The sequence below is a fragment of the Erithacus rubecula genome, assembly GCF_903797595.1.
Source record: "Erithacus rubecula genome assembly, chromosome: 8".
NCBI classification, from domain to species: Eukaryota; Metazoa; Chordata; class Aves; order Passeriformes; family Muscicapidae; genus Erithacus; species Erithacus rubecula.
This window is the reverse complement of record NC_136659.1, coordinates 17892912-17914236: the sequence shown is the minus strand read 5'-3', so window position 1 is coordinate 17914236 and position 21325 is coordinate 17892912. Positions and strand designations below refer to the sequence as shown.

Here is a 21325-nt window from a genome sequence, read left to right as displayed (position 1 = left end):
ACAATATACAAAAGGTCTGTACCAATGTCATATTCAGCTCTCCACTTAGGGCCCCATTTACATTCAAACTGGAAGTTTAAATTTTAACATCAGACCTTTTTATATTATTTCTGAAGTCATGTGAGTCCCAACATCTTCAATTTAAAAGAAATCAAAAATTTCACAGTGATAAAAGTTTCAATGATCTGAGTAGGAAGCTGAACAAATTCCCTGTGTTCCAATTATATTTAACTTATTACCTTAAAAATCCCACAACAATATTATTTTGACTAAAACAAAATTTTTTAAAAATAGTTCAGGGTTGTCTATCCCATACTGTTGAACATGTATTAAAACAATCTACATATACAATTTCATAGTACATGATTGTATGTTAATATTTTTATGCACTGTACACATACAAACACTCAACAGACTACGACTTGTGAATACAGGTTTGTTTCATATTTCTGTATATCCCCTCTCCAGTGCTTCCTTCAAGAGGATAAGCATTAAGATTTTTTTTCTGAAAGCAGGTCTTCGAGCACAGTATAGCATAGTTTTCTTACTGAAGGTAGTTATTAATTGCCTGTAATTATTTCTGTCACAATCACCTCCATTCTGAAAATGCCAACAATTGTTCCACAGATAATGGCTATTCACAATCAGAACCAAAAAAAACCCAAAAACAACCCATTAGGTGAATATTAAATTATGAATTTAAGGAATTAATTGACTGCCTGCAAACATTGCACCTTCAGAAGTCTGTAAACATATTTAATCATTAAAAAGTTGTAGCATAGAAGCTGAAAAAAACGCATTTCATTATAGAGACTTCTTAAATTTAAGAAAAAAATTACAAAAATCAAAAACTTGTTGTACCTTTTTTTTTTTTTTGGTAATTTTTAAAAAATGTAAAACACTGTCCTCATATTCAGTCTGTTGTTCTGAATAAATACCTTTACTTCAGGTCCAACACTTACCCTGAGTAAGTCATCTATACGACCTTCTTTCTTTTCCAAGTCTTGATTTTTATTACTTTCTAGTGCAGCTAATTTCAGCATTGTGAGATCAGTCTAGAAAAAACATTTTGAAATATTTATTATTTCTTTTACAACTACAGCGCAATTCTTATGCTCATTAGGCAAAGAAATAAACTATTTTAAAACATTTAACAAGACTAGCAAATCTTATTTTCGGGTATTTGGAAGCATCATGAAAGGATCTTATTCAGAATCACTTTCCTTCTTCACAAGGACAACTGTGAACAGTTGGGACATTAACATTAACAGTATGAAGAAGATTTCATCACTAACTGAGAAGTTACTGTTCATAAAAAAGCATAAAAAACAGGGCAAGAAGGTAAATGTCAACTAATTAATTTCTCTGTATTGGTCAACAGGTAAAGCAACCTTTTCCTGACTAATGTGAGACAGAACAGATCATGTCAGAAGTGGCAGAGAGAATGAAACAGTTGATTTCAGCTTTTAAAAGTCACGTCAGAATTATGTGTTGATCATTTTGATTGCCATCTCATCCATCTCATTTTTCTTCTTCAATGTCGGATTTTAAATGCGGTATGACAATGGCAGCTGTCAGTTCAAATACTGCCTGAAAAAGCAGCCTCTACTTCTAAAATCACACAACAGCTAAAATCTTGAGTAAAACCCTACCAGTGACATGGTCATCCACGTAATCATGAAGTGGAATGCTGGGAGCTGAGCAAGCGCAGAATAAAAACTCACAGAGATACTTTAATTATGAGCTACTGAACTTAAGAGAAAAATGCTTTGGCAATATTAAAAAGCAAAGCTTTTGAAAGTCTTTAAGAGTTTAGAAGTTAAAAGACAAAGAAATAAACATAACTATTTTTTTTTCTGCAGTCTAAAGTGATCTACTCAAAAAGTTACCTGAGTAATTTTAATAGATAACTGCTTTGGTTGTGTGAGAGGGTGGTCCCCAAAAGCTAATGAAGTAGGAGAAGGACTATTCTGTCGAACCTGAAAGGCATGAAAGCAAAATACCTTAGATACAGCTGTAATATTTCATTATAAGCATAATCTTGGTACAACCCTCGGCAGGGACATCTCAAAGAACTGAGAAAAAAGGTATTTTTTTACACAAGCTACTACTTGGAGCACTGCATTGAGAGCTATCAGGATGGTGTTACATACCACTTGCAGTTCAGGAAGAATGCAATATATTCTCTGAGAAAAAAAAAAAATTGTCACTTTTGGGAAACAGACTGAAAGATTTAAGACAATACAAGACTGACATAAGGTAATGTCAGTCTTACAGACTTATTTTTCTGATTCTGAGCTTTCACAACTCAAGAATAATGTGAGTTATTTTTGGAGTGTTTAGCTCTCTTGTGGGAGAAGCAGAGAGGGGAAGCTAGTGCAGATCAGAACGCAAATCCTGTTAATGAACCTAGTTTGTGTGAATGAGACCTTTTACAAGCCAAATTCCAAAATCTGTATTACACTCCATATTGTTGGCAAGACCAAGAGGATGCCTGAAGTTGAAAGTACATGGAATAAAAGCTGACGTCTACCATCAGAGAAAACAAATCTTTTCTGTAGCTGGCAAAATTTGTTTGGCCATTTAGAATAACATGTTGGTATGCTGAGCACTGAAATTGCGTTTATGAAAAAGAAAAAATGAATTAGCACAACCAACAAAGAGAATTTTAAATGTGGATTAGAAAAAAATAGATCAAAAAAAATTATGATTTATCAAAAACTGAGCTTTTAAAGTCCCAATCTAGGAGGCCAAGTTTCTTTATGAGTAACAAAAAAACTCCCTTTTTTTGTGTGACGCCTATGAATAGATGTCATTACAACACTGTATTTAACATTTTACATAACTACCTTGTATGTAAAAAGATGCTTAAGAAAAAATTACCCAGTGATAATGAAAACTTTAGCTTTAATACTTAATTTGATTTTTTTTTCCTGTTGAAAGAATGGGCTCTTCCCCAGAACTCATTCCTTTGAAAACTCTCCCCTTGAATATAGATTATTTTCAATTTTGCTATTTTTGGACTATAAAATGATCTCCAGCAGTACTGAAGTTCTCAGACTTACAGAAGAAGGAGCGGAATGTGAATTCTGAGGAGAGCGGATTGCAGGAGGCACACCTCGCACTGGACTCGAGCCGTTCCCACCTTGGTACTGTAGAGCACATACGGAACTCCAATCAGTCAATCTTCTCAAAACATATTATACATCTACTGAATGTACACAGTTCATTCTACAGCTCATCTGTACACAGAATTTGTAAATCAGATTGTATTACTTTTATTAGTGCAGCCTTTAGCTGTTTAAAGAACTGGGTGAAAGATAATGGTTTTTGTATTTTAGTTCAGGCTCCATCAAGAGATGACTGCATCTCCACTTCAAGGTTTAATCTCAGAAGATTACATAAAGAAAAAAGAAGTAACCTCTCAAGAGGCCTTCCCATTACAACCAAAAATGTTGTAGCATCGAAAAAAAGCTAAAAGGGTATTTTAAAAGAAAATTTTAAAGCCAAAGTAAATGTCACAAAATTCTTACCTCAAAATAGTCACTAATCTTGTGACCACGTCCCCCAATATTCTTTCCTGCAATAAATACAGTAATACATTGGAATTGGTTAAATAAATTACTTGTTAAGGGGTCTTATATTTTTACCTACAAAATTATTATAGCAAAATATTACCACTTCTTAATTGGTTTTCTTTGATGTGGTAATACATGATGTCCCTATACAGGTATTTAAGAGATGGCCAAAAGAAAGGCATTTGCATATTCTATTCATTGAGAAATCAGATATTAAGTCACCCTCAATTCCTAAACCAGAGTAGACTTTATACAAATCCTCGACCTCTTCTAGATAACAGGAAATTCATCTCTCATCCTACAGATCAAACCTTTAGCTCTAAGTCCCTCCCCTTTTCAAGCACTATCTCAAAGCATCAAATTAACCAAGTCTACTTAACATTATATACTCCAGGTGAGTTATTATGCCCAAATATTCTGCCCAAGTATTATCCTCGGTGCTAGTAACAGTGAGGGCATAGAGAATGACAAGTATTTCCAGTCTTCTTAACCTGACTAAGAATTGGGTAATTCACAATGTTAACTAGGGAAATAAAACACCAGAGAATGAGATTAGAAATTTATTTTAAATGGATTGATACTTCAGGAGAACTGACATGAATTGTATTTCTTCAACAGGAGGACCTGACCCATATATGGAATTCCAAAGATTGCACCTGTATCTTATCCAATGCACAAATGTTTTCTTCTGTTTGGCCCTAAGATAACCAGTAAATCTTAAGAGTGGGTTTTTCTGATGTAGAAGTCAGACAATCTTTTTTACCAAAGATTTTCAAGCTTTTCTATCATTTCAGCCCTGATGAATTCTCTCCAGTTCAGTATACCTCTATACTGACACTGCTGCATAATGCTGGGTCACTAAAAAGTAACACAAAAAACCTGAAACATTTGGCAGCCCTTTTTGTGTCAAAGCTTTTAACAGAAAAAATTAGATAAATAATTCCAAGGACTAGAACAGCACACAGCCAACTTCTCCAGTAGTTACCCAGAAGTGTCCTTATTGCTCCTACTTCCCTCCAGCCAATTCTTTATCTACCCTGTAATTCTGCTAGTGATTTCCATCCTCATGCTTAATTCTCATATATCACTTTATCAAATTTGTTTTCATGCAGATAAATGAGACAGACTGCATTCCTTTTCAGTATAGAAAAATGTATTTGATGTCACGTTACAGAACTCTGCACTGAAGAACTACGTCAAATTATTTTGGCACAGCCAATTATGAATAGATTTACACTGATTTATGCCACTTTCCAACTACTCCTATGTTCTAAACAATCCCTTTCTTCAGCATTTATGGATTAATTTACATATTACAAATATCCTGGGTATTAAATATATAAGAGATTGATTTGTTGTTTCTTTTTTCCAATACAATAGTAGTTTTTTGCTGTGCTTCAACTGTACCACTTCAAGAGGCTGTAGTTTCTTATGCCAGCTCCTTGAGAATATTGCAGTGCAGACTACTCAGTTTTACTGCTGCTGACACTAAAACAGTGATTATAAGACATTATAATTATGTTTTCTGTATTAAAAGGTCGCAAAAATTTCCATCATCTCTAATTTCAACGCTCATTAGTAACAGGAAGGATAAGCTACTATAACAATGAAAATAGGAAATTTCATTCAGGTTCTTTGAACAAAGCAGGTGTCAATGAAGTAACACTTAGGAAGAAATTAATTTTAATCAAAAACCATGATTCTTCTACTAATAGCATGCTGCATCACAATGACTTCCAAATATGGAGCCCATTGCTTTAGATCTGAAGTGACATTTTCTAGCTCTGATAGAATGAAAAATAAAGCTCATACAGATGTTATCAGAACTATTTCTGCCCCCCTTCTCAATTTTTGAATTTTTATCTTGAGGTTAAATTTCCACCAGTCTTCACCCAAAAGCCACACTAAAGAGGAATGACAAAAACTAAACTTTGTAAATATTAAAAAAGAAATCAGTCTCATCATGATTTTCACCATCCCTCTATATTACTACAATCTTCCACAGAAAAGGAAGAATAAAATTCAATTTTTATATATACCTATAAAACAAGCATCAGATACTGTAATCAGTAATCCCTTTTTTTTCCCCTTATCTCCTGAAAAGAAATTCAAACCACAAGGTTTTTTTTGCATGAGAAGAATTGCTGTAATTCTTAAAAAGATGACAGAGTTATGTCATAGCTGCGAGTTACACATGCAGTAGCTCAGGATTCTTTTGGGTAATTACCAGTCCAGTTCACATTTCACTTGCCCATCCCTTCCAGTGAAAAATGGGAGAGTGAGAAGAATAAATAACTTATCATCCAAAACATAACATCCATCTTACATAAGTGAATATACAGAATTTTTAAGGCTAACAGTCAAAACTGTGTTACATGTAACCACTATTCAATCAATTTGCATTTTAATTTACCTTGGCTGCTTTCACTCTGAGTGTCTGCTTTTCTTTTTCTTCCTCTGGAAGGTTCTGACTGTTTCTTCTCTGGAGTCTACAAACAACAAAAAGAACATGATACAACATAAGCTCTATTTATTTGTATTATTGCTGTATTATTGTGAAATAAATTTAAATCCTCATCCATAAAACATGATTTCACAATTCAGCAGGGATGCAATTTCAGACCGTAGTTAAACTAGATAATACGATCTTTGGTGAATCAGGTACAAGCTGGAAGAGGTATTTAAGAAAGTGAGAAGTAATTCTTAAATTATTTCCCAAAAGGCAATTCCACATATTAATTGTTAAGCAATTACACCTTTTCATTTATTCCAGAGTTTATGAACACCCATTTTTGTTTCATTTATGCTACATTTTACCAAGATCTCTGTATTTTTGTGCGGGTGTTTTAAAGCTTAATACTTAAGTGAAATAATCTGATTCTTGATGGTGTTTTCAATACACTGCTGAAGCATAAACACAAGGTTCTAGTGCTTCAATAGGAAGACAACGTTACAGTTTTTCATAAGTGCAAAAGATATTTCCAAACTAATAAAAACTGTAGAGATTTCTAGAATCTGCTGAGAATTAAAAAGAAAGAAAAAGAGGAAAAGTAGAGAGCAAAAAATTGATCAAAATGTATCCACTTAGAAATTGTCATCCTCCTCATATACTTTCATCTCAAGAAAAAAAAAAAGCAAAGCATCAATGATAAGTGAAAAAATACAAACCTGTTAGTATTTCTGGAATAAAATTTTCTATACAGTTGCCTAGAAATTACAATCACCATGTACAACATAGATAACAAGAAAAGGCTGTGATCAGAAGTATCTCTAAATTATATTTGCTCCCTTTGATCTGAGGATTCAAACCAGTTAGTCTCCCCAATTTAAGTTAAATAATAAAACCTGCTCTTGCTCAGTATATTGCAGCTCTGTGTGTGTGTATTCTTCATGGTGCCTCATACATAATTGGAGAAATCACAGGAGGCATTACATGAACTATTTTATCAGTACTAGCTTACCAGCAAAGCAGAGGCCTTTAAAATAGCTCAGACTAAATTTGAGATCAGTGACAAGATGCTTCATTCTCTCATGATATCATCATTTTATTGTATCTGTCATTTGGTGCTCCAAGTATGCTTTCTTAACACAGCAAATTATATCAACATTCAAATTTCAACCACCAGTAAAATCAAAATTCAAGGACATTTCAATTCCAAACTTCATGTATAATCAACAAATACTGTTGGCAAGAACCACTTTAAGCTACCTGTGATCCATAGAAAATTACTAGTCTATAAAAGAACCAGCAAGACAAGAAAGGTCTTCCTCACCCACACCATGTATTTTTTTATGTGTTTTGACTCCATGTGTAGCTTCATGAAGATATCTTTGGAAATTTTACAATCATGAATGCTGTATTATCAGGCTACAAATTAGGTTTAAATTAAATGTATTTTATTTTAATTAAACTCATCCAACTGACATCTGCATCTTTTACAGTGCTATCATACATTAGCAGAGGATACAACCCAGATTCCTGGAAATGGAGTTCTCAAGACTATTGATTCAAAAAGCAGAAAGCATAGCTTAGAAATTTTACTTTAATAATTTGGAATTATTGCCAGGTAAATATGCAATAGCTACCTTTCCACAAACTAAATTGAAACTGCTTAACCAAGTATTTGCATGTTATTCTTGTTTTACAATTTTTAATTTTGCAGTTACATTGCATTGTAGCCATTTTTATCAACATATTGAGAAAAAAAAAAAGAAAAAAAAAGAAAAAAGTGTTTAGAAGCTAATTAATGACCAAACACATAAGATTTCCCCCACCAAAACTAGTTTCTAGTTGCTGTGGTTTGTATTTAAAAAACAGCCATTTAAAGAGGTTTATAGTTTTAAAACTCAAGTGATTCATAAAAGTCTATTTCCTTAAGCTCTTCTGATTTCTTTCAGTGCTTAATTTAACCTTCCAAACTAAAAAGTACTAGCACACTAATGAGGTTATTAATGAGGTTACTCAACAAGGTCATGTTCCCCTTTTCTAAGCACAAAATTCACATGATAATGTACAGCACACATCAATCACTAGAAAATGCAGTCCAAAATCCTTCCTAATGAATGGAGTCATACGAATGACAAGAAACTGAAGACTAATGGGGCCAGGGAGTATTTCCCTGATAAATTAAGACTGAAGCTACTTTCTGTACCTGCTGAAGTATTTACATATAGCCAAGATTTAGACTAAAATCTTATTACTTCATAAGCAAGATAAAATAGTTTTAACATTACCCAATGCTAGATTGTAGAGTTACATTAAAGTCACACAGAGCTTGGCATATTAGCAGAGCCTCATACATCTTGGTCTTGATCCTAGTTTTCCCCTCAATTTCACTGTGCTTCCCCTGAGTCTCCCCTTCACATTCACAGATTTAATGTGCTTCATGATGAAAGTAGAGAGTAATGACATGAATGCATCATCAGGGTTTGGTCAGAAATTGACACTCTTGCTAGAAATTAATTTCAATGATTCGGAGATTTGCATTTCTCCTTTTGTTTTTCCTCCCAAGACCTATTGTATTACAACAGTGCTCTTACAACAGCAATGATGGCACTGCTTCCCCAATGAGCAAGTCTTCCTATTTCCACATTAGCATCACTATTACTATGAAACCTCCAAGGTCTGATTATTAAAACAAACAAAAACCAACACTAAACAATCCCACAACCTGTTTGCAATACTAAGACCTACAGATTACTTTTTATGGTACTTTAGTATATAAGTAACCAGATGTAATTTTAAGAGCTGTAAAAATTTATTAGCATACTTACTACTACAGTTATAATTTAAGCAAATACAACTAACAACTTCTGAAAAAGTCAAGAAAATGTATTTTGCTACTCCATATCATTAAGACCCATCTTTCACTGTGCAATGGAGCACAGTGAACTTCTGTGCAGAGAGATTTTCAAAAAAGAAGTCTGATTCTATTTTAGAATACAAGTCTTAGAACAGTTAAAAGACAAAATATTATCCCTGCCCAGAAGCATGGCTTGAGGTTAAAACACTGTGCAGAGACTTTCAAACTCACATGCCTCGGAAAAGCTTTGCCTCTGTATCTCATGTATAGAACTGTAAAATAACATTTTCCTACACCAAAAACTTATTATACATATAGTCAATGTTCTGAGATCACTCAACTACTCACAGACATATTTTTCTGTCAAGGAATTGCAATAATGCATCATAACCTTCAGGCTACTGCAGCACATTTCCATTCCCACACCTACATCAGAACTGCATCACTGCCCAGAGTATTTCTAGGAAAAGCCATGAATAAAAACAACAAGCAGACAGAATCCTCTGGTTAAGAAAATAGTCTATGCAGTTGGATGCATAATCCAGCTGGGAAAGGTGAGTGGAATAAAAAAACATTGCAGAGCTTTTTTGCAACAAGAAAAACAAATCACACATACAGAATTTTATTTGTAAGGTATCAGCTTTAGGAACCAATTAAACTAACTTGCTGGCAGCCCAGTAAAAAAGCATCTTGTAGTGACTGAGCAAATGAACAATTGGGCCTCAAAGTAAAGCTCTAACATGTGAAAAAAACACCAACAGCACATTCCAAATAACCACCTCTCCAGCATGACACACTGTCACACATGATCTAACTTAGGCTAGAAATCCACTCTTGGTTACAAAGGATATAATCTTATCCATACAATCTGTGACACACAGAGACAAAAGTGTCAGAGGGACTCACCGACCCCAAAAATAGGTAAATTCTAAGAGCTGTAGTATTAGTGCAACTGTATCAATGCTCATCACTAAGAGGAAAATATCCTACTCAAGGGAAGTCTGAGCTCTGCACATTGAAACCTAATAAAAGCATTAATCCTTTTTTTTTTTATTATAAACTGGATTTAGGTAAGAAAATGCACAGTGACAACTGCAGCTTTTATAAATAAAGATGACAGCTACTAAGGATGTTTGTCCTTGGCATAAATCCATATTTGAAAAGAAAACACAGTAAACTAGTTTCTAGAGTATTTTCAAGGACTCATCCCAAGATCAGTGGAAGTTAGCCATGCTGATGAAACACTTACTACGTATGAAACAAAAGACAGCAAACTATGTAAGCATTTTCAGCTCCAAAAGCTGTATGCACCCTCAGACCATGACTACACAGATAGCAGAGATGTAGAAGCAGCTAGTTTCATGACCAAAATCCACAGGAACTGACTTCATCCAGTCATGGTTCCTCTTCCAAGAGATAATGTCTTCCAGTAATTTATGCTCTTTCCTATCCATCTGAGTAGTCTGCATTTTACTTTAAAAGCTTCTACACAAAATCAGGCATCAAAGTAGAACAGAAAAAAAAATTACTTGTTAGCATTACAATTCTGAGCTAATAATGAATCTGCCCCACACACTCACCTCTGATTCTTTATCACTTAAAGATCCCAAGCTTCCAAAGCTGTGATTTGAACTCTCGTTATTTGTTGAGGCCTACCAAGACAAATAAAATACTCAACATTACACACAGAATTATAGAACACAAACCACTGTTAGCACTTACAGTTACAACAAGTAACAGTCATTTCATGCTTTCATGGAAAAATTAACTGTAGAGCACCTGTGACTTGAAAGAGGGATAAGAAGTTTGACAGGTGGATATTTTGACACAGCGCAGTAAATTATGAATTTCTCTTGCTTCTAAGCCAAGTAAAACCCTAGCATATTCAAAACCAGGGGAGAACATTCTGGAGACTACTAGAATTTTTCATTTTTTTTAAGAAAATAAGGTGTCAATTAAAATAGGTTTTAATTTTCTGTTACAGAATAGATTTTAAAAATAATATTTGCAATAGTCTGGTCTGTCTCGGAGAAGATTAAAACCTGTTGACACTATTATTCTACATTCTAAAAACATATTATTTCCCCCAACACAATAAACTTACATTAGTGAGGGAAGAAAACAAACCAACAAACAAAAAACTATACAAAACCCCCACAAAGTAGTGATATAGTCCCAAATCACAATATTTATTTAGAAATTTACTAAGGCTGATTTATTCAGAGATCTTTCGAACACAGCATGTCATAAGGACATTTTAATGAGTCATCATCAGCTGAGTGTCTTTTCAATAAAAAAAAATAACCAGCAAAACTCTTATACTGATGGACTGGTCTCTTTTCTAGAAGAAGGCAGAACAAACACTTTGAAGTGAAATTAGCTCCAAGGCAGTTTGCTCCTGAGCATTAAATTCCAGCCCTGTATCAATTTGCAGGACAGTACTCATCTGTGACATCTGAATAGCTAGATCATCTCTGAATTACAATTTCCAGAGAAATGTTAATTAAACACACAAAATTTCCATGTATGTTTTCACCCTCAGGACAGTCTCCAGTACAGAAATGTCTGCAGCTAGTTCTTCCTTGCCTTGTGTCAATATCTGGTCATCCAAGTCAGATACAACAATAATATCAGTAACCTACACTTGTATTTCCAACCCTGCTTACTGAAAAAGCTTGAACATGATGGGCTTTTTTCCCCTGAGAAATTCCAAAACTCTTTAGCAAAACAGTTGGTAAGGGTAGCCTTTCAAAAGAGTATTCCCAATAAATAAGAGTCCATTTCAATTTAATTACTTGAAGAATATAATGACCTAGTATATTTCAAAAATAAACATTAGAGTGCAGCTACAAACTGTGTATTGTCTTGCTAGTTTAGGAAAATTAGAATCCTGGTACATGGGGATTTGGGTTTGTGTACAAATAAATTTTCTCATTTTGGCCTTCAAAGTGAAGGCAGATCAATGGATGTTACATTTAAAACTCACATTTTCCCAGTTACCTCTACACATCAGATCAAAAATGTTTTATCAGGTTTTTTTAAGAAAAATCAGATAAGCCTGTCTGAACACTCCCCACCAAGACTACAGACTATATTTTTAAAAAAGCATTTTTTTCCAAACACAGCCCAGGATCAGCTACTACATTTCACATTATCTGCATGGATACACTGAATGATCACAAATAAAAGAAATACAAACAAAACTGATATAATTGTGGTTTTACTGATGGTATAACAAATTACAGGACTAGAAGGTAAGAACAACAGTGTCTTAAATGAGGATCTGCATCTATAAGAAAACAGTGGCAATAGTATCTTCTGCAAGCATTTTCCAAAGCATTTGATAGTATTAAAAAAACTCACTACTTCATCTAAATATCCATTTGGAAACCAAGTGGACGAGATTCAAATCTTGGAATGCATCAAGGAAAAGAAATTCATTTTTTCCATGACAGAGTGAAAAAATGAAATTAGTTATTATAAATTTTTCTGGCTAACTTGGATGAACAAACGAGAATGTGAAATTGGAATGTAATTTGGCTGACAGTTAAAATCAGCTGAACAACAGACAATAAAAAAAAAGACTTCAACAGATCTATGGAAATGGTAAGCAGTGAGTCACAGAGAATCAAAGTTTAAAGAAGAGAAACCCCAAGAAATTCGATAATGCCTTTAAAAAAATGTATTACACATACAGCAGTAGACAGATTATGAGGAGAAATTTGCAATAAAGGAAGTGACCAAATCTGCTGCATCTAAAAGCAAAAGTTAAATTAAGTTAGAAGTACAAATCTAGTAATAAAAAAGAATAGTAATTTGAATTATGAGCAACTACCTGAGCTATTAAAATGAGTTAATTAATGAGGGGAGTAAGCACTACTAGAGAACCCAAGAAATAAATATGCAAAGTTGGGTCAGAATTATTGTGTTTGTGTCTTGCTAAGATTTTTAAGCATAAGATATGGCAAGCACACAATTTTGCAATCATAATGAGAAGATAACTGAACAGTCCATCAACATCACTGTGTCAATCCAACCTCATTTCTTCTCCTGACTATTTAACTCACTTCTTGGTTCAAATGGTAGTAATGTGACCATTACCTTAAAGTCACTCTCCAAAGCAAATTAAGGTATGACACAAGATCACTATGTAATAATTTCAATTCCATGTAGTTTGTTCACAGTCACCAATACATGACATGTCTTTAGAAATTTCATCCATGACTGCTATCAGGGAGTATTTTATTCTGTAATCTGTACTGGTAACTAAAATTCAGCATAGAAAGCTAAAAATACTGTAAGCTTGTGTAAAACACTTAAAACATGAGGACACTGCAAATACTTTGGAAACAGAATTCAGAAGTAATTTAGTCATGAGGGAAATGAGCCAAAAAAATTAGTATTACACCTTTTTAATATCAGTTTATGAAATACTGTACTTGATGGAGAACATTCAAATGCACAGACACAAAATGGAGTACTTCTGGCTAGGCAATAGTATTGCAGAAATCAGTCTTGGAAGCTGAAGCTAGTAACGTGAACAGAATATGCAACAAAGACAAAATTATTTTGTAGATATACGAACTGCAGGGAAATATGCAACATATGAAAAGTAATTATTCAATATTCATAAGGTTCTTCCTCAAGTGTTGCATCCTGGCTTAGATACTAAAGGACAAGAAGTCTACAATAAAAGTAAGAGAAACTGACATAAATATCTGGAAATACTGAAGTAATTTGTTTACCTATATGTATAAATCTTCAAAAAATTTTGATCTTATAAACAGACATCACACCAGAATCCCCATGTCTATTTCAAGTGGAACTGTAAGCAGATGGTCATCTGCAGCAAGGACAACTCCACCTAAATACTGGGAAAATTTTCCATCTCTGATCACATGTGCAGTATAGCAAAATCACAAAAGAGCATGTATAAACTCATTCTTCAGTGTTTTTAAGAACAATTCAATGTCCATGTCACAGAAAGGTTCAGGATAAACCATCATATGCCAAAGCAAAATAACAGACAAACAAGGATTTTTCTGAGAGCCTCTTTTAACCCAATGCTTTTACAAGTAAAGAACTTTGACAATATGAAAACAAGATGGTGTGAGATAAATTAGTATTTCAAACATGGCAGATCTGAATGACTGCTCTTAGGACTTACTTTAGCTCCAACACTGCAACTTCCAGTACTCCCGGTGCTGCCACTTACTACTCCTGTGAATCTTGCCTCTAACAATTCTTGTCTTCTTGGGTCCAGGCTATGAAGTTCATCCATTGCTCCTAAAAGAAATACATATATATATTCATTACATTTCCTAATATTTGCAGTGGAATATTTCACAAGCAAGCTAAACATACCACTGGCCTATGCAAAGGAAGGATGTGTACCCTCAAGTTGACAATGACTCACCATCTGTTACCTAATAATCAAAGCACTCAAGGAATTACAAAAATTTTGTGTCAAGTTCTGCATATCAGAATAGCCTTGTCAATTCTGGTTGAAAACTAGAACCTGTTAGAGGCATGTTAAGAGACATAGAGTCTGCAGTATGCAATACGCCAACCAGGCAATTATTTATAGATTAAAAACTAGCTGACAGGAACAAAATATTTTCCAGCATAAAACCTCCCAATTCTGCAATGCATTCTGCAAAGCTCTGGTTTTTGGTATTATTTAAACGTTAGACTATCAATGTCAAAGATCAATAAGCAGGAATTATAGAGGAAAAAAAAGGAAAATCAGAAGGTAGATCACAGTCCTCAACACATGCAAAGGAATGCAGTGTTATATGGAGATCCAAAGGTCAGAGAAAAAAGGAGCAGGATCAGCAATAATAAAGGAGCCAAGAATAACAGAGACCCTTGCAGAGGTGATAGCTTCGACAGAGCCCTGTAAATGGGGTAAAGCAGTACTGCTGGCATCTGCAAGGAAAGTAAGGTGGAAGGAAATGGAGGAACAAAAGGAGTTTCTGATGAGCTCAGCCTACATGAGTAGGCTGCAACATGATGTGCAGCTTCCTAATTTGTATTTAAATCACTTATGGCTGTTTAATGAGTCTGAAAGATGATGTAGACAAATAAGTCTTCCATATTTACACAAACTGCATTCTGTGTTTTTTAATCTTTTCAACTACTTGAACATTCCGTTTATCTTCAACTGGAAACATTTCAGTTGCTTTATTTTAAATAAGATATTTCATGTCGAAGTCTTAAATGCACTATTGTAATAGCACATCCTTCATGTACTACATAATAAAATAGCCTCAATTTTTTCCGACCAAGACACAACCAAGTTGGTGCTTTTCAGTCCCACAGGACAACATGGCAGTTCAGAAAGAAATGGTGCCATGAAAAAAACCTTTTGAAATTCTGTTTTTGTGAAAACTAGTTTTCAAAGTTTAACTGCTGCTATAAACCTCTACTCATCAGCTAAACATTCTAACCAATGCACCAACGTAGCTTTTCCCTTGCTATAAGTCAAAGGACACTTTCTTACGGGACTCTTGGGTATCTCAAAATCTTCAGCATTCAAGCCCTAGACAGATCCTTCTGACATTTTTGCCACTCTGGGCCATACAGCTAACCCCTCTGGCACGGAAAGCACTGGTTCTGCTATTTGGCTAGTTCAAGTTGCCCCTGTTCTGTAGGAAGGCAGATGATGGCAGGTGTGGTGTCAGCACTCCTTTCCCACGGAAACTGGTAACAGTTCTTCCTCCAATGGAAGAAAATCACACTAATACATAAACAATTGGTGAGGAAACATCCAGGTAATGTGTTTGTGGCAGTCTTCTTTTGAAAAATCAAACAGGGAGTGGTAGGTTGGAGATACCATATTTTGTTACTACACCCAAATGCAGCCACAGACAGAAGTGGAGGACTCTTCCAACAATGCAGGGAATTACACAGTCTCAAATTGCAGCTGGCTTTTCTGCAGTTGTAATGCTGCTACTGAACTTGCCTAGTAAAAATTTCTCCATTTTCTACATCTCATCAATTGTAAACACCCTGTGCTTAGAAGTGTTGGCGTATGTACACGTAAACTCAGTGCTGAACAATCAGGAATCCTCTAAACTCTTGCTCTCCAAACTGTGCTTGTGTACTGCTTTCAAGGGTATCTATAACAAACTGGACATTCTCATATGCATAAAAAATATTTCTTACATTTATGGACCGTGCAGTGAGGATATTTTTTTTTAACCAGAGACCTTCAGCATGTCTTTCCCAGTATATATGTATGTTATATATACCTTAATGGGAAAGTATTGCTATGAAAAAGCATAAGAAATTAATCACAATAGATTTGTCAGGAAAGTTTAAATTATTATTGTTTTGTTATAGTAGAAGTTTTTAAGTGTACACTACTCTGAAAAAAAGCATTTTAGTTTAGCAAAGTAAACCATTCAATGAAGCAGGGCTAGCAATATTTTGATTTATTAGCCCATTTGACTGCCCACAGAAGTTCAACGACCACTCAAAATCACCACTCTAACTCAGCAATTACAAAACCATGTACACATTCTGCTATAATCACTGGATAGCTAAGGCTCATCTGAAGTACTGCAGGTCTCATGTACTGTGTCAAGATACTAATGCACTAATAAGATCAGGACTCCTGGGTCAACTCACTGGTCAGAATGATGATGTAGCACATAAAGGGGCAACCCACAGCACAGATAAAATATAACCCTTCTTCTTTCTGCTCAGATTTTGGAGCCTACACACACTAATGAATGCACTGCTTTCTCTTCACTATTTCTGCCAAAGTGTTTTTCTTGCTATTATGTTAGGCGGGTTTTGGTATGGGTTTTGTTATTGTTAGATATTCAAAACCATAAAGCAACAGGCACTGTGCTATCTTTGTGATTTAAAGGACAAGACAGAAAAGCTGGATTCAAACTTTATTTCAACAGACAGAAATCCCAGAAAGGATCCCAAGAGCTGCCTTTCTCATTTATGTTGTAATTTAAATACACCATCCACATCCAAACACACAGCTGTTTTATCAAAAACAAGTAGGTCTGTACAACTCTTCATTTCTCAACACAAGTTACCTATTTTTAAAAGTACTGGCAGTTTTAAGGCATTTCATGTGAGGGCCAATTTTTTAAAAAAATTATTAAAATTACATATTAAATGTAAGGGAGATACAATTTTTTCTTAAGCATTAAATTTTATAAAATCTCCTCTCACGGCCTTGCTACCAACAAGACTGACATAACTCACAGTCCTGAAAACACACCCAGACTTCTTCTTTCAACTAATGTCATTCCTACACCTGAAGGCCAACTCACTTACTCAAGGGACATCCAACCACATTACACAAGTACTTACAGAATATTTACCATGGTGCTAAAGGAAAGCATTGCTACCACCAACCTCCATTCAAACTTCTACTATCTTCCAAAGAACACCTGGAAGGTTACCTGAAATTCACAGAAGAGTCCTAAAAAACTACATTTCTTTATTTCTTGTAATCATTACATTAGATTCTGTATGCTGCTTCTGATAGTTTTTTGGGTTTTTTTTAAATTACCAACATTTTCTTGCTTTTGTATTTTCGTGGAGTGCTGGTATCCTCCACATTAATTTATCAGACCAATAAAGAGCCTCTTCTCTAAAAACTAATATAAAATATGCAGATACCTAGTCCTGAAAATGACATTTTTAGCAGGATTTTTTCTGAAAAGAACTCCAAACTCCTCTGAGAATTTCTTAAGCAATGGGGTAAGCCCAAAGTCAAAGTTCTAAGTCAGAGAAGCAATCTGCAAGCTTTTCCATGGCATTTGGTATAATCTATTCTACTGAATTTTACCTTAGCAAAACAGAGATGAAAAGCTTCAAAGGATTCTCCGTGGCAGTTAGAACACTTTAGAACCAGTGACCAAAAAAGTCCAATGACACCTGCATCCCAAGGCTCTACACCCCCAAATACACAAATACATGCAAATGATTCACTTATTTAACCAAGTACTTGCCCAGGCCTCAATAAAACTGATATTTTAGAAGAAAAGTTTTGGCAGAGAGTTGCAGCTGCAATTACCCTTTACCTTCTAAAACTGCATATTTTGTGATACTCTTGTAGTACAACCTCTAGCTTGAACACTGGTAGACTACACAGAGCAGCACTGCAGATCCAAACTATTTTTCTTTTCCACCAAATATAGAGTCAAGCTCCACAACTCAGTATTTATCTTTGACTCTCTTATTACCCTGTATTGACTCTTATTATCTGGCCATCAATTACAGCTTTGAAATGAAGAAAGATCAACAGCTTCACACATTGTCAGCTTTCTACAATGAAGATGAAGTTCATTATGCAGAAGCCAGATTCTTCTTAGAACAACTGTCCAGATTAGATTGAGGCCCCCTTCTCCTGAATTCAAGGCCAGCACAAACCACCTTTCACTTAAGTGAAAGCCAAACTGGTTTGGTCTGGTTTCTTTAATGCATTTATATGCATATAGGTTTTAATGCCAAAGCAAAATACTTCAACACAGAGACCTATCTGTTGAATAGAAAAAGACAGTTTAACAAAAGCCCAAATGTAAATTGAATTTCCTGATGTGCTCCTAGTAAGCACTCAGATTTTATGGTAACACACACAGTATGAGAGTTATGTGCAGCATCTTTTCAGGAAAAGCTCACATTAACTTTGATAATATTGGTGCTGTGCAGTCTTCCTCAATGGCAGTAGCATGCTTTAGAACAGTAATTCAAACTAATATCCAACTAAAAGGGAAAGGAGCAAAAAAGGAGGCAGGGAAGGCACTGTACACATTTCCAGTAGCAGGAACAGCTGCCTGAAAAGCAGGGGAATTTTTTGCCCTCACTCCCTTAGTTTTTTCATCAAGATTCCTTTAAAGGTATCAAACCAGACTTTAAGCATGGCAATCATTCCAAGTATAGAAACCACTGTTTAACAGCACTGCAATGCAATCCTTCAAGTCCTTAAGTAATTGTTTATTTCAATTTGGAATATCCTAAATATGTATTCAGCCCACTATATAGATGCTCCAATAATTTAACTTTCTAGCAAGGGAGTATGATAGCTCTTGTCATTCTAGAATACACATTTACCAGCAAGCTGGTAAAAAGAAAGCTTTAAAATATCAAATGCAGAACTGACTACAAAAAATTACTAAATCCACATTTTTAAACCCTTATGCAGTCCCTTAAAAATGAGGCCACACAACTACTTTTCTCTGTTCACCAACATAAAGGTACATATCTGCATCCACATGTATTTCCTTTCAATACAGCTCTTCTCTTGTTTCATTTAGGGAAAAAAAACAACGCAGACCAAACCAAACTACACTTTCAATTTCATTCTTCTTGCCTATCTTTCTGAAAGTCTGGGCTTCCCTTATTGCAGAACCAACCAGAGAGGTCTATTTAATTTCCAGGAAAATAGGCTAATGAAGCTAATACTTCTGCCTCCAAGAAAACAAACTACTTGGTAATAAGCTATTATGTAGTTAGGTAAATGTTGATCCGAGTCTCTTCCAGATTATACTTTCAATGCTTTAAAAAAGCCAGTGGAGAATAAAGTCACCCAGAACAAGCTGTCAGTCAAGGAATAGAGGGAGCACTAAAATACCAGTTTGGTGAAAAAGCAAGGCAAACCAACTAGCATCAAACTGTATGGAATGACTGAAAATCTTAATTTCTAAATTGGAAAATGACACCTGTTCAATCTAAAATAGCACATTTGGGCAGTGAGGTTGAGACATTAAAAAAACCCCAAAAAACTCACAAAGTGGACCTGTATTGCAAAACCATATCTTGAATATTCTTTTCCACTGTGTGCTTTGAGAATCTGGAAACAGCCTTGAAAATTACTAATGTTCTAAAAATCAGGTTGAGAAAATAGTATAATGGCATAAAGCCAAGCAGTTTTAATTTGAGAAGAGTTCAATTTCAAGGTGACAGCAAAAGTACAGCCCATCTTAGCAGAAGGCTTTGAAGTGCATCACCATCCAATGTGAATCACAATCCTGAAGTCAAGAAGGTCCCACACAATCGAAATCAGCAGTCAGTAGGGCAGAGAAAGACAATCCGAGATATACAGCAAAGCAAATAAAATAAAATCCCAGAACTATATTTATGTCCAGACAATCCTAGAGGACATCACTTACCAAAGCTCTTCCAAAACACTTAACAAACAGCTACAGATTACTCCTGACAAAGTTTAACCTGGGAGTTTAGAAATGCTTAAAATCACCAACTTCCTAAGGAACAGGATTAACTTCTGTAAAAGACTGTGTAGCTCTACAATGTCTGAACAACAGGTACCATGAAAAAGTTCAGCGCACTACATTCAAGTTGAAAACCTTAGCTGTAGCTGAAGTTAACAGTGGCAGTAGATGAAACAAGAAAAGATATAAGGATATAAAATATATCCTGATGTTCAAGTGAAACTAGCCTTTTGAAAAAATCATAAAAGGTAAAAAAATCCTAATGACAGAGAGACATATCTAAGCCCAGGGTAAAGAAAAAACAGAATCCATTTAATTAATCAAGAGTGAAAATGCATTATTTCCCAGCACCTGAGAACACTGAAGCACATAACACAGCACACACCCCCCCAAAACTGCCAGGGTGCCTAGGTGAACTTAACAGGCTTCTCTTATTAATTTAAAAGGGACTGAGGGGTAAAAGACAGATAATTAGCAGACAGATCAGGCTTTGGTCTACATTAAACCTGTGAGAGGGAAATAATCTAACTGCCAAATTTTGGCTTTAAAAAGCACAACTGTGGAAAATCTAAAAGTATAAGAAAAAAAATCTTTCCTACAAACATAAAAAGATAGCAGTTTTGGACAAACATTATAAATTTATATATGCTGATTATTTCATAATTGTTTTAATAATTTCATAGTTTCATAATTGCTGGATGGAAACTTACTAAAATACTAAGAGAATTAAAGGTTTTTCTGATGTGGACAAAAAAAACCCTCAAACACAGTAACTTCTAACCTTTCTCATGGATTAAAAAGTTGACAAGGAAGTGCATTTTGGATAGATTGCTGGGTTAATCAAAATTAACTTTTCTGGTGCCCAAAGAATAGGAAAATATTCCATGTCCCTCCTCTCCCCAAGATGCAGCACTCTATTTACATTTGGAAATCTTTTTAAAATGACTGTAGCCCTTCAACATTGTTTATTTCACTTTTCCCAACAGTTCAACAGTCCAGAAATTTGATCTAAAATAAAGAAAACTTTGGCTGCTGGATAGATAAGTAATTTTCTGCAAATCATTCTACAACAGAAATCAATCCTTTAGCGTTAAAAAAAAATCGTAATGATCTTTAGACTTCATGCCTGTGCTGCCAGTTTTTGGATTTCAATTTTGTGGCCAACAACCTGGAAAAGAGAAGAAAATTATCGAGAAATATGTTCCTCAGGGAACCCCTGCCAACACCTTGAAAAAAGACTTAT

At 34.8% G+C, this 21325-nt stretch overlaps 1 protein-coding gene across 2 annotated transcripts in view; it reads right to left on the bottom strand.

Annotated features, from left to right (window-relative positions):
* Positions 1-21325, bottom strand: part of TLK1 (tousled like kinase 1) — a 66727-nt gene that overhangs the window by 26784 nt on the left and 18618 nt on the right. For both annotated transcript variants that reach the window (XM_079310949.1, XM_079310948.1), the window contains exons 2-8: positions 14049-14167; positions 10462-10533; positions 5992-6067; positions 3534-3580; positions 3066-3152; positions 1890-1979; positions 963-1055 (exon numbers count right to left, since the gene is read on the bottom strand). In XM_079310949.1, coding sequence (XP_079167075.1) covers positions 963-1055; positions 1890-1979; positions 3066-3152; positions 3534-3580; positions 5992-6067; positions 10462-10533; positions 14049-14162 — 579 coding nt within the window. In that variant the 5' untranslated portion in view covers positions 14163-14167. The remainder of the gene's footprint in view (positions 1-962; positions 1056-1889; positions 1980-3065; positions 3153-3533; positions 3581-5991; positions 6068-10461; positions 10534-14048; positions 14168-21325) is intronic.